Source organism: Ochlerotatus camptorhynchus, unplaced genomic scaffold (assembly GCF_037179485.1).
Source record: "Ochlerotatus camptorhynchus isolate MF236.1 unplaced genomic scaffold, CSIRO-AGI_Acam_v1.1 ptg000138l, whole genome shotgun sequence".
Classification (NCBI taxonomy): Eukaryota; Metazoa; Arthropoda; class Insecta; order Diptera; family Culicidae; genus Ochlerotatus; species Ochlerotatus camptorhynchus.
In genome coordinates this window covers 553,090-567,396 of record NW_027040628.1, presented here as the reverse complement: position 1 = coordinate 567,396, position 14,307 = coordinate 553,090, and the positions used below count along the sequence as shown (strand labels likewise).

Sequence of the window (14,307 nt, the reverse complement as noted above, 5' to 3'; positions counted from 1 at the left end):
ACTTCATCTTCACGGATAGTCTCAGTTCGATTGAGGCTATTCGGTCGATGAAACAAGGCAGGCACTCATCTTATTTCCTTTCAAAGGTAAGGGAGCAGATGTGTGTGCTGGTCGAAAGATCATATATGATTACCTTTGTATGGGTCCCCTCACATTGCTCAATCCCAGGCAATGAGAAGGCGGACTCTCTCGCAAAGGTGGGCGCGCAGGAAGGCGAATTGTATGACAGGCAAATTTCACACGATGAATTTTACCATTTAGTGCGTCAGAGTACCTTTTCGAGTTGGCAAACCGATTGGGACACTGGAAATCTTGGACGGTGGTTACATTCAATTATTCCTAATGTTTCTTCGAGAGCGTGGTTTAAAGGCTTGGGCTTAAGTCGTGACTTCATTCGCGTGATGAGTAGACTTATGTCCAACCACTACTCGCTAGATGCTCATCTCAATAGAATAAACCTCGTGGACAGCAACATCTGTCAGTGTGGAAACGGTTACGATGACATCGACCACGCAGTTTGGCAATGTACGGATAATGACGCCGCCAGAGAGCGACTTTTGAATACCCTCGAGGCCCAAGGAAGACAACCCTATGTTCCTATCAGAGACGTGTTGGCAACCCGTGATCTCTGCTATATGCCGTCCGTTTATGTTTTTCTTCAAATGTCTAGTATAAGAATTTAATTCCTTTTGTCTTTTGTCTCTCTTTATTAGTTTTTGTTTGTCTTGTCCCCCCGTCTCGATGAGTCTCATCGTCGCCCACTGGTCACCCACCATAGCCGGTCGAACTCCGGACGAAGCTAGAACAGCACTACCGTTCATACTGGCGACAACGCTCTGATGAGACAACGAAACCCTACCCCAAGCTCCTCCCCTGATCCTATCCTTCGAAAATGTACCCTTCTAACCTCGAGTAAGCCGCGAGTAATCGGCCCAACTCCTACTAGACATAGAATTAAGTGAATTTTGTTACACACAGTGAACAATGAATTATCGGCTCCGTAAAGCTAACGCGATTGAGCCTTCCAAATAAACGAACTAGATAAAAAAAAATAGATTGCTATTACTGTAAACGATAAAAAAAAAAGACGGCAAAGACCGCACTAAACCATTTACCCTACAAAAAAGTACTAAAAACTCTTGAATGCTGCTTCATGGGAATAAATGATGAGACGTCTCACATCTCACCATGGCAAACAATGCGTCTTTGTAGTTCCGGAGGAGGAGAGAGAGGAAAGGACGAAGAGTGAAGCATCTAGGAGGTTGAGAGGAGATGAATTGTAGAGATCGAGACAGTTGAGCTTGGTCCGTCGAAACGAGCAGAAGTGCTCAAAAAAAATATATCTGCTATCGGGTTCAAGTGACAGTGGTTGGTTGAAGGTCACGAGTCAACCTTGGTTAAGTAACCACGAAGTCAGTGAAGTGCGATACCGGGGTACTATTACGGCCCCTAGCCTGGAGGATACAGCGTGGAAGACTACGATCGTGTGACTGTACCGATCGGGGGCGTCAACATCGGCGGGTCCAGATCATTCGCTGCAAGTCCGGCGTGTTCGAACCCCTCTTCGGTGATTAGTGTGGGGAATATCCACGGAATTCCCCCCTGGAACGTCACTCGGAGGGTTACTGTTGGACATCATTCCAGGACGGACCACAAGTAAGCCCCTACTCAACACCCTACGGTGCCGGTGGTCAACGAGCCCCAACCGCTACTTCGTTGGATCACACGTGACGTGGAAGCTAGAACGGACGTTTTGGAGGTTAGGGCCCATTAAGGTCCGGCGGGTCCGCCCCCACTTATTGGGCTCCTGACCTATGAGTTCACTTCCCGTCGGCGGGCACACGACGAACCCTCTCAAGATCACCCCGGACAGAAGAAGCATCGGGCGTAGTCACAGGCGGTAACCAGAAACTGCCCGGAGACCACGTTTTGGCATGTAACCTGCATTCAACAAAGGTATGAGTTTTCCCTTCCTCCTCCTCCTCGCATGCAACGGACCAAAGGGCCCCATCGGATGCAGCAACGGCCGCAACGAGCTCACCCTCCAACCTATGTAGGGGAAATGCAGGTAATGTCGGCCTAAGTGTCCCTAATTTGGGCCCATACATAAATTCAGCAATCAACTAAGTTTTCAATAGCAACCAAAAATATCCATTAGTAACGTCCCAATAACGCATTCATCTAGATAAAATTGATAAATAGCAGACTTTTAGCGATGGGCCCATATTAGGGACATGTAGGCCGACATTACCTTCATTTCCCCTATCTTGTTGGAATAAAATTTAAAATTTACAAGTGAAATTCCTATTTGTAACTTTATTTCTATTTTCCGAGCCTAAGGATGACTTGTCTTTGTTCCGCTTTGTTTCTGAGTCCTCCTCGAGCAAGCCAGCCGACCCTGAGTGGATAAACCACGGGCTAGACGAAAATTACACATACTAAGCACAACCCGTGTTTTACTTCTCTATTTGGAGTTAAAGAGTCACAAATTGTTTCTATTATCTAAAATACATCACCGCTTCTTGATTCCAAACTCGGCATACGGATTTTATTTTCGACAAAACACATTGAAACGTGGTTGGGTTCCCTTCGGCACAAGCAGGTAGGCAGGAAAAATAGATTCCCTAGGAGTGCTTCTTTTCTTTTTGAGAAACGTGTAAATAGTCATACCATGCAATCTGATAAACTTTGTATTGCAGCCTTTGAAATAAAGTATCGTATCAAACGTATGATTGATTCATTCATGTAAAAATCATTGATGTATTTATTTATTTTTAGCTAACAACTTGAAGTTTTGTTACTTTCTTATAAAAACTCTTGACTGCATATTAAAAGCAAAATATGATATCAGACTTATGCCGCGAAAATTGAAACCAAAATAAGTTTTCATTACGATACGAACAGCAAACTTTAATATTACTGCTTTCATTTAGTTAACCGAGTTTGTTCAGGCGATCTGGTAATAGGCCTTCAATTAAGTTGACATCGTATAGAGTAAGTCCGACATCGATCAGTTTTATGGACGTTCATTTCAAAGTTCAAGCATAGTTAATTGAAGGATGTCTCGCTGGATATGCCCAAGTCTGGACGGGCGGTAGCTGGTGGCCGTGAACGGTTCCTGGGGAAAGCACTAGATGCGAACCTCCTCCCATATCACCATGGCAATACAGGAAGTATCACAACAAAGGTAATTGCTATTAGATATTTTGCAAACAGTGACAGATAGCGGACATGAAGAACCAGTGGAGGTGCCGGGCGTACCAGGTGTTTATCCTAGACAAATGGTAAGTTACAAATTCTCTGTTGTCGTTGTCGCAGGCGGCATCGTAGTCGTAGGCAGTACCGTTAGTATATTTAAAATTAAACATCAACCGCTGAAAATATGAATTATCGCGTATTTTTGTTGTTCATTACATTCCAAGTGAAATTCGAGAACGTAATTTCATTTGAATAGCTTGTTTAACCAGGTCTTAAACAATCGTTACGTCGGTCATAGCTTGTTATGATTGTCTGAACCATGCGTAAAGAGAAAATCGAAACATTGAACGTCGCGTGAAAGTGGATCTTAATGAAGGCCTAAGTACTCTTTCGTAGCTTTTAGTTTTAGGATTTCAAAGATCGTCGGTTGCAGTGGCTTGCTTACTGAGGAGAAAAACGCGGTCCCAGATCCTTTCATATTAAAAAATGCATGGTAAGATCGCTTGTTTATCGTGTATTTTGTAAAACTTTCGGTGCCGGGTTTGAATAGTTATAAAAACTTGAGTAACGCTATAATGTGATATGAGAGGCTCGGTGGCCTTAGAGCAACCGTTTTTGCTTACTGAGCAGAACATCATGAGTCTAATCTCAAGCCCATCCACATTCAAGATTCGTCAATGATTAAAAAGGAGATCGTCTGCCTAGTGGCAAACGTTTTTGCTTACTGAGCTTATCGTTTACCAAAACGAACCCTGCTGCTAACCCAACCCTCTTACCCAACATCCCTGTGATTCCTCGTGGAAGTGCAGAGGACTCCTTGGCTTCCATCAAAGCGAGTGTCACGTCAACACATTCCTACCCATTCCTTTCTTGACCTGCGTTCAGATGCGGCTGGCGCTGGTATTGCCTAATTCGAGATCACCAGTTTTTACACATTGAGGATGATTGCTAGTCTCAAACATCGTCTATTGGTTCTATGTGTAATTACAGCTGGTCTGGCAATAACAGAGTAGTAACCGTGGGCGGTAAATCATGCTCATGCTCATGCTCATTTCAAAGTTCAAGCATAGAGGTTCAAGTGAGTTGAACGCTGAATTGAATAATCTAAACCCAGCTTTAGCTAATGCCCTTTGCTGGGCGAAAAGTAAACATTTTTTGTGTCTTTCTATAACATTTTCAAAAATACCTAAAATTCACCGCCAACAATTTACATTTAATCTAAATTTCATGCAAAAGCCTGTTTTTTACTATATACCGATAAATACCGATATTTTTATTAAAGTAATACCGATATCATGAAAAACCATCTGGCAACGCTGATAGAACCAAAGCAAAAATAAGCGTCATGGCTACTGAGATGAAAATTGCAAATGGGATTGTTATTCTGATTGACGACCACGACCGGTATTAAGATAACCATTTTCCACAGATGATTTTCCAATTTATTCATTCACTGTTTAATTAAGTATATTTATGTGTGTTACAGCCAAATCGACTTTAATCCCGAACTTCACTCACAAAGCCCAAACCCTTACATAATCCACCTGAAGGGATGCATCCTTTCCATCATTCTTGTCCAGATTCCACGTGGGTAACCAGCTTTCACGTCCATTCCAGAAATCGGTAGCTGCTTGCGGTGAACTATTCTTCCAAGGTTTACCGCCAGGATTATCCCCATTATCCGGGAAATATCCATTAACTCCACCGACCGCAAGATTCAGAATAAAGTGAAACTCCTGATCGAACGGTGCCATCTTGGTTCCATACCGCCAGGGGTTCTCCATGTTGAGCTTATCGAATCCAGCTCGCTGCCAGAAACCATCCCCACCCTCGATGGTGGCCAGGTCCTCTCCGTTGATGCTGACCGTAATATTATCGGGAGACCACACGAATCCAAACGTGTTGAATCCCTTACTGTACTCCACTCCGGGCATAGCGTTCTTCGTCAGTGTGGCCGTGTTGTACCCATTGTGCGATGGATTCGGTCCAAAGTGTAGCGTCTGTCCGACCTGACGCGTCCCGATCTGAGTTTCACCAACCGTCAGATTTTCATTTCCACGGGATTCCATCAGATCCATCTCCCCGGATGCGGGCCACGTGCCGTATGCATTCCGCTTCGGTAGCAACCAAATCGCGGGCCACAACCAATTGCCGCTGGGAAGCCTGGCTCGAACCTCCGCTCGACCGTACTTAAAGTTGAACGACGGAAGCGTACGGATTCGGGCACTCTTGACCGGGTTCAGAACGTGCGTTTCCGTACCAACTCGCTCGCAGCCCCAGAAGGCAGCGTTGGTACATCTGAAAGATGGGCAAGTAATGGTGAATAAGATGTCGTTACTAGTGTTTGTACATTACGAGCCGACAACTCACTGTTCAACGGGGCGATTTCCACGCAGATTGATGGTACCAGAAGTTAAAAAGTGTTCACCATACTCGTGGGCTGTGAGCGTGGGCCGGATGTATAGAATGCCATCATCAACGAACGAATTGGAACGATTGTTAGTGTACCACTGGAATTCCCAGTTCTGAAATAACAAAAACAGAAAAATAATAGTAAGTGAAACCAAATGCAGTAGGTCAAATGATTATTTTGTCGATGGTCGAATGACGATAACCAGTGTACATCAGCGTACGCAGGTTGAGGCGGAAGTGTTGAGAACCTCGCGGAAAGGTGTGCTTTGTGTGTGGTCTGATTTTGAAGAATTAAGAATTTTAATTTTCGGCAGGTTTTTTTTTTAATCCAATCTAAGCACCCCCTAAGGCAATGGTCTCGATCCAGTCAGACCCACCCGGTAGGTTTCTGCTAATTCCATAGCAGTTAACAAAAAGAATGTCCAATATATACACCCAAATGGGAAATGTACGATTTTATTACAGATTTGCATGAAAAATATACAGAATATACAATGTTTCGCGACGTTAACAGGTTCTGTAATGTGGTCGCCAGAAGACTTTTCAATTAATTTTGTAATTTTTATGTTAGCTTATTTTTCGAACAAACTTTGTTTCCCAAATGAATTGCGTCATCTCGAGAAGGTTTCATACAAAAATATTCATTCTGGAAAAAAAAAACTTTGCAGTTCAGTGCAAGAACTGCCATTACATTTGTTGTCTGAAACACATGCAGAGGATGTAATCAATTCAACCTTACATTGAATGTAAGAGAAATTTGTTTTGCGTGTAGCATTCATATCAAGTATTTTGTCTGGTACCTTTATATCGTGCTATAAGTTAGCAGAAAATATAGGTATTCTTTGTCGTACAAAATATTTTCCAATCAAAATCACAATTACAAACATCATCCCAGCCGTGCGCACATCCTGGTTCAAATTGCTGTTTACGTTCCACTATCTGGCGACTTAACTCAATCGACACCAAACCACTCAATTCAAAACAAACAAAAAAATCATGTCTCACCCCACCACCGGCCAGCGTGTTCTCGTGTTCCCAAATCTCAAAGTCGAAAAAGTCAAAGTTGTCCTCGAAGATGAGCTCGCCACTGCAGAACTTCCGACCGCGCTGGATCATGCTCCCACTGGCGGTGGTCGGCGATCGGCCGCATTTGTTCCGTTCTCGAACAAGTTTCACTGAATCACCACCGCTAAAACCGGCTCTCGTATCATTGACCGTTTCGACATCAACACCGGCTGCGACGGCGACAACTAACAACACAAGCGATAATCCGCGTGATACGATCATCCTATAACTGCTGCAGTTAATAATTTACTTCGAACAAACTACGATCGCGTGCTCGACCAAACCGGTCAGAGCTGTCCAATGAACTGAGCGAAATGCTGGGAACTGGATGAGGCTTTATAATTCAGTCATTCCATTCGCAGAGAGCGAGCTAAATATATACAGAGAGATGGATTTTACGAGATTGAATATTTACCAAGAGGGTTACATTTATGTTGCACTTCTCTCGGGAAACGGTTGACTGGGTATTCCCGGGGAACTACCGTCGTGGTAATACTTAGAGTAAATAAGAATAACAATACTAATGCTAACTGCCGGCATTGGCCGTGTGGTATGATCGAGATTATGCTGATTAGAGGAAGGTGTTTTACGTATAATTGATTCACTTGATAGAATGGACACTTCTAGGCCAGTTGGTTCAGGGGCATGAAGTAGTTCGCCTCCTCGTGGTGTTCCCTGGAAACGTTAATTATCGAACCCAAGGGAGAGATATTGCGGCTAAACGAGCTACAGCAGAGTAAGGACGCTGGAGCCCCATCCAGCTCGTCCCAGGAGGTCGATAAGCCCTGCACAAACCCTCGTTGTGCAAAGGCAGGAATAACACCGGGTTCTTAGAGTGTAGACGACTCTGACCAAGTCGCAGCACACGCAGCTGGTAAGCGGTCACATCTGTCCTGTCCTGCCGTGGACAGTTGGCTGGCTATCACGTCTGCTCTAGAACTCAGGCGAACAATTAACAGCGAACGATAAGAGGAAGGCCCTGCACAGCTGCTCACTGTGCAGTTGCGAGTGTCACGTCTGTGACACACCACTAGTGTGATGCGCCATAGCGCAACCGGCCCCCTCCCATGCTTTTGGGCGGTTCCGGGGAGGACAGAGGCCAAGAGCACAGGGTAAGGTTTAGTAGGTCGGGAGCGCTACTTCTCCCATCCCCACACCCTGAGTTATCTTCTCAGGTGTTTGGGAGCAGATTCCCCCCTGTATGAAAAATGCCAGTTGGTCCCCATTCAAATGAAATAATTTGCGTCCCTTTTAACCTTATAGGGAACGTTTAAGTTATAACGGCGATATGCACGTTATGAACTCTCAAAAAGTTAAATAGCTCGTCTTCATTATCGTTAAGAGATCGTGCATTCCAATTAAAAATAATTAATGATTTACAATACAATACAAGTCATGACGATATTGTTCGCAAATTAAACTCCAGTTTGAATAGCATCACACATGGGGTTAGTTTTTCGCATATCAGTAATCATGTCGAATAATGATTTCTGTAAAAATTCCATTTTAGGAGCAGTAATGCTACCTACATAGGTCTAAATTCTTCATTATTGGTGATTTTAATGCAAAACACCGCTTGTGGAATAATGCTCAAAGCAATTTCAATGGTAATATTAAGGGGTAAGTGTGATTATCTCTCACCCCAAAAAGGCTGGGTTCAATCCGAGTCGGCACCGCCGGGATTATCTGAGGCATAAAATCTCATATCACGCCTTTCCTTTTTTGTCAATAAATTCAGCGGCGATTGTAGCTAGACGGGTAAAATCATAAAAATAACAAATTTAGGGTAAAATTGGGCATCATTGAGCCCAACTGGATGAAACTTGCACCAATCGATCTATTATCTAATTCCGGATTAGGAAAACATCTCTTAACGTTCTAAATTCATCGGCGTCTCAAATGTGGGAATTTGGGCACGTCGCGAAATTGGGGCCCCATACTGACCGTTACTTATTTTAGGCTGAACAAGCCTCATCGCCTAGTCAGTAAAGGCATGGTATTACCAACCGGTGGAAACTAACTATTTTAAATTGGCTCACTACTTGACTAGCCTAGTGGTCCCAAGCAAATCGATTAACGTACCCCATTCTAGTAGAAATTCTAGTACTACACTATGTTTGTTTTGATTCGCTATGAAAGTTTGACAGATAAAATGAGGGGTTCGTGGATTTTCCTATGTTTCGAGGGGTGCATTGATTAGCTTGGGACCGAAGAGAGTACCAGAGCTGAGCCAAAAAAGTTGAGCACGTTTCTTCGGGACCTTCTAGTCTTAGAGTTACCTCTATGGTATTACCAATAATCAATACGAAACTAACGATTTTAAATTGCCTCACCACTTTAGTAGCCTATTGGTCCCAAGCAAACGATTAACGTACCCTATTCTAGTTGAAATTCTATTACTACACTATGTTTGTTTTGATTCGCTATGAAAGTTTGACAGATAACATCAGGGGTGTGTGGATTCATGCAGAACATGCAGGGGTGAGTGAAATAGCTTGGAACTGCTTGGGACCGTTGTTCTGGTACTGAGTGAGCCAAAAATAATAATGATTTTCTTCGGGACCCAGTGGTCTTAGAGTTACCTCTATGGTATTACCAATCCAGAGGCGGCGGGTTCGATTCCCGGTCCGGTTGAGGGAATCTTTCGGGCTGGAAAATTTCTCGACTTCCCTCGGCATAGAGTATCATTGTGCTTGGCATACAATGTACAAATTCATGCATTGGTATTGTCATCGAAAGTTCTCAAATAATAACTGTGGAAGTGCATTTAGAACACTAAGTTGAGAGCACGCCATAAGCTAATATGCGATAAGCAATAAGCTTGATATGCGAAAAAGAAGAAGAAGAAGCTTTCATTCAGCTTTAAATGTTAGTTGGGAACCTTCTTATCTAGAAGTTCCTTCTTACTCTGAGACCGACTGCACCGTTCGAAAAAATCATGTAAATTTCAGTGATATCTAGCGCACACGTCATTAAGGTTCGGCGTAAATTTACATGATTTCTCATATAAATTTAAGTGTTATATAACATAAATTATAAATGTTGTATACAAGCTTGCAAAAAATTTCGTTGTTTACGCCAAGTATTAAACGAAGGGGAAATTTTACGCGATGATTACAATTCAGAATTTTTTTCTGTGTGGTCGACTCAGACTCGAAATCCACATTAAATAAATAAACCAAAAATATATGAACGATTTTTTTACTTTTTCGAATTATTTTTACATATAACATTAAAAATAAGGGAACCACATATGAGGGGGTTATAAGGAAAGGGTTGACTGATCGATTCTCTTCATCGACTTTCTCTTTTAATAGCCACAGCTTTATAAACAGATTTTGCGCTATTTCTGCCACATTGTTTGAGAAAGGAGGTTCTCATCTAGCATCCAGAATGGCACAATGAATGTGTTTGCAGCTGAATTATTAACGAAAGAGAAAGTCGACGAAGAGAATCGATCAAAGTCACTTACACCCTTTCATTCTAACGATCTAGTTAGGCTAAGGTCTTGTTGTCCTCTGCTGTCCAAAGAAGTCATCTCCACTCTACTCGATCCATGATTCGCCAGCCTCGTAGTGGTTCATTCGCCTCCTCCACGTTCCGATATCCATCTGCACTCCACCGTAGATGGTACGCAACACCTTCCATTCGCAAACACCAAGGGCGCGTTGGTCCTCCACGAGCATATCCCAGGTCCACCGGTCTAATCAGCGTCGACCGGATCGTCCTCCGGAGTCCAAAGTAGGCACGATTCCCTGCCATAATGCGTCTTTGAATTTCTCTGCTGGTATCATTTTCGGCGGTCACCAGTGAGCCCAAATACACGAACTCATCGACCACCTCGATTTCGTCTCCGTCAATCTCAACTCGGGGTGGGAGGCTAACATTGTCTTCCCTAGAACCTCTTCCTTTCATGTATTTTGTCTTTGATGCGTTGATGGCAAGTCCATTCCACCTAGCTTCAGCCTTCAGTCTGATGTTCCTTTTTCGCCATCGTCTCAAAGTTCCGTGCCATAATGTCAATGTCATCGGCGAAGCCAAGAAGCTGGATGGAAGATCGTGCCACTCGTGTCTATCCCAGCTCTTCTGATCACACCTTCTAACGCGATGTTGAATAGCAGACACGAAAGTTCATCACCTTGCCGTAACCCCCTTCGAGATTCAAAGGGGCTCGAGAGTGTCCCCAACACGCAAACAACGCATCGATCCCCAACACGCAAACAACGATCGATCCATCGTTGCCTTGACCAATCGCGTCAGTTTATCCGGAAATCCGTACTCGTGTATAATCTGCCATAACTGATCTTGATCGATTGTTTCGTTTGCAGATTTTAAATCGATGAACTAATGATGTGTGGGCACGTTGTATTCGCGGCATTTCCGCAGAACCTGCCGAATCGCGAAAATTTGGTCCGTGGTAGCGCGGGCACCCATGAATCCCGCCTGGTATTGCCCCACGAACTCTCTTGCATATGGTGACAGACGGCGGCATAGAATTTAAAAGAGTACCTTGTAGGCGGCGCTCAGCAGTGTGATCGCGCGGTAGTTGCAGCAATCCAACTTGTCGCCCTTTTTGTAGATTGGGTAAACGACCTTCTCCCGAATCTTGGCAATCACGCAGTGCAGCGCACTTGCCAGTGCTACACCACCGTATTTTAATAGCGCACTTGGTAGTTGATCTACACCAGTTGCTTTGATGTTCTTCAGCCGACCGATCTCCTCCTCAACTTCTTGAAGATCAGGGATCGGTAGCCTGTCGTCTTCTGCGCGTGCTCCAAGGTCTTTTTTTTGTGCCACCTTCGTTTTCTGCTGCATCACCCTTGAGGTGCTCGTCGTAGTACTGCTTCCACCTCTCAATCACCTTACACTCGTTCGTGAGAAGGTTACCGTCCAAATCCTTGCACATATCGACTTGCGGCACGTAGCCTTTTCGCGAACTATTTAGCTTCTCGTAGAACTTCCGTATGTCGTTTACGCGGTACAGATTTTCCTTCGCCTCGCGATCTCGGTCTTCCTGCTGACGCTTCTTCCTTTTGGAATTGCCGGTCTATACATTGCCTCCCGTCCTACCTGAGTGTTTATGTCGTCCCGTTGCGAACAGCCGTCGTACACCTGCTCCAGCTGCGCATAGAACGCTTCTTTCTCGTCTTCGGATCTCCCTTCGTGTGGGCAATGCACGTTGATGATGCTGTAGTTGAAGAAACGGCCCTTAATCCTCAACTTGCACATGCTCGCGTTGATCGGCTGCCAACAAATCACGCGTTGGCGCAACATACCCAGCACTACAAAGCCGGTCCCCAGCTCGTTGGTGGTGTCACAGCTCTGGTAGAAAGTAGCCGCTCGATGCCCGCTTTTCCATCCCGTTTGTCCCGTCCAGCAAAGTTCCTGCAGTGCTACGACTTCGAAGTTGCGTGGTTGAAGTTTGTCATAGATTAACCTATCGCAGCTCGGGAAGCCGAACGATTTTCAGATACATGTTCCGAGTTTCCAATCGTAGTCCTTATTTCGTCGCGTAAGTCTGAGCCGATTGTTCCGATCCGTATTTCTTTCTTCGGTGATTGCAACTTTATGTTTTTTCCAGGGCAGCTTGTTGGGCCTGCCCCAACCCCCTGTCTCGCCGGGGGACCATCGTGCACAGCTCTGTTTATAGTCCCACGCTAGCACTAGGACGGTGATCAGCCGCTCCTAACATGGAGAACAGACGCCGTTTTGAGCCGATTCTCCATGGTGAACAGACGCTCAGGTTTGGTGAAGCATTTCCTCTATCATCGTACTATGGTTACCACACCAGTGTTTGCGTCGCACCTCTTCACTTTGCTATTGCCGGATTGGCAACATTGCCCAGGCTACGCCACCCAGCTGTGTCCATGTTTCAGCTGATAGTCTTTTGTTATCATACACACATGGAAATACCTAATTTTACACGTGACGGAATCCATCTTTGACATAAAGGTTGAGACGTAAACAAACATGTTATGTAAAATTAAGTGGTCCGAGACTGAAAAGTTCGTTACTTGACGAAAAGTACATTTGATTGAGCTGAATTTCGAGTCTATTATGACTCAATTTTATGTCATAATTGACGCTCGTATATGTCAGTCTCAGAGCACCTAAATTTACATGAATTTGTCCAAGTGTGTATGACTCGGAGAGGCGTAAGGTAGGTGGATAACTGCACATAACGTATTAGTGTTACTTGGGGCCTCCTTTAGCTCAGTCGATAAAGACACAGCTACAAAGCAAGACCATGCTGGAGGTCGCTGGGTTCGATTCCCGGTCCAGTCTAGGGATACTTCGGGTTGGAAAGTACTTGCCATACAATTATACTAATGCAAAAATGGTACAGACATCGAAAGCTCTTAATTCATAACTGTGCATCTAGAACACTAAGTTGAGAGCACGCAATAAGTTAACATGCAATCAGCAATAAGCTTGAAATGGCAAGAAGAAGAAGAAGAAGAAGTATTAATGTTACGCTTATGCAGAGTGAATATTTCATTTTCTGGAGTATTTGTAGATGCATTCAGTGAAATCTTTTGATTTTGTAGTTTTAAATATGCAAAAGACCACCCTAATGAAAAATAAGTGTACATCACGTATTAAGGACTGCATCAAAATAAGTTTTAAACATATTTTTCTTCAAAAATCAATAAAAAAATATTTTAAAATTAAGAAACGTTCTTTAACTATGCCTGCAAAGTCCTTCTTAAGTAATGAACTTCACAAAAACAAATTAAAATCTATTCTCTTAGATGATCTCTCTGTCGTCTTATACTTTTTGGACAGTGTGACAAAACAGGTTTTAAGCACTTTTTGTACAATATTTTTAGGACTTGTTACATGATCTTAGTAGCTTTAGCATTCATGGAAAAGGTTGTGAATAAAACACAACAATTTTCAATTGTTTTGACCTAATTTGCAGTCAATTCTGTACTTTATTTGATAAATGGGTAAATTGAAAAATTGTGATGTTCGCCTAGAGCGACCCAATTCAGCTTGTTCGCAACTACAACCTTTGGAATGCCTGAATTGCTGATGCTAAATGGCAATTGTAAAGTGCATCTTTAAAAGGATATTAAAAGTTCTAAAACATTGAAATAGTCAAAATATATGCGTTAAAGAAACACGGAAATGCATTGTCCACTACATCTAACATGATACCAGTCCTTTAAAGGATATATTTTGCTTCACTTTACTCTGCTAAGTTATGAGGACGGATATGACACACATAATAGATTAACCTTTTTTTTTATTAAATCATATCTTTTAACCGATTTGGAAGGAAAATTCAGTTTAGAACTTATTTTCGATACAGTCCTTAGACACTAGTGAAAAACGTCGATTTTTAACAAAAGTTTTAGATACCACCAGATCTCAACGTTTCTCGACGCATTTTTGAGTCATTTGGCAACTAAGTCATGTACAACATCCCCTAAATATTAGGTTATTTTTCGGTTTTCAAATAACTCAAACTTTAACGACTTTGCGCCACTCCTAAATATTTAGGTTTAGGGACAAAAGAGCGACAGAAAGAATGTCGAAAGACAGAAGGTCGAAAGACAGAATGTCGAAAGACAGAAGGTTGAAAGACAGAAGGTTGAAAGATAAAAGGTCGAAAGAAAGAAGATCGAA

General features: G+C 43.3%; 1 protein-coding gene across 1 annotated transcript; it reads right to left on the bottom strand.

Moving 5' to 3' along the window:
- Positions 1 to 4,668: 4,668 nt before the first annotated feature.
- LOC135700553 (beta-1,3-glucan-binding protein-like) lies at positions 4,669 to 6,993 on the bottom strand. The gene is made up of 3 exons (XM_065221068.1): positions 6,616 to 6,993; positions 5,569 to 5,723; positions 4,669 to 5,496 (listed from the first exon to the last, which is right to left on the bottom strand). The coding sequence occupies exons 1-3, from the start codon at positions 6,895 to 6,897 to the stop codon at positions 4,713 to 4,715; spliced, it is 1,221 nt and encodes a 406-aa protein (XP_065077140.1). The 5' UTR covers positions 6,898 to 6,993; the 3' UTR covers positions 4,669 to 4,712.
- Between the last annotated feature and the right edge of the window lie 7,314 nt (positions 6,994 to 14,307).

What these genes read in the sequence shown, in the direction of transcription:
- LOC135700553 (XM_065221068.1), bottom strand. Translation starts at nt 6,897, where the DNA reads ATGATCGTATCACGCGGATTATCGCTTGTGTTGTTAGTTGTCGCCGTC. An exon ending in ACACGCTGGCCGGTGGTGGG is followed by an intron (nt 5,724 to 6,615) that starts GTGAGACATGAT and finishes TTGTTATTTCAG; the next exon opens with AACTGGGAATTCCAGTGGTA. An exon ending in GGAAATCGCCCCGTTGAACA is followed by an intron (nt 5,497 to 5,568) that starts GTGAGTTGTCGG and finishes CCCATCTTTCAG; the next exon opens with ATGTACCAACGCTGCCTTCT.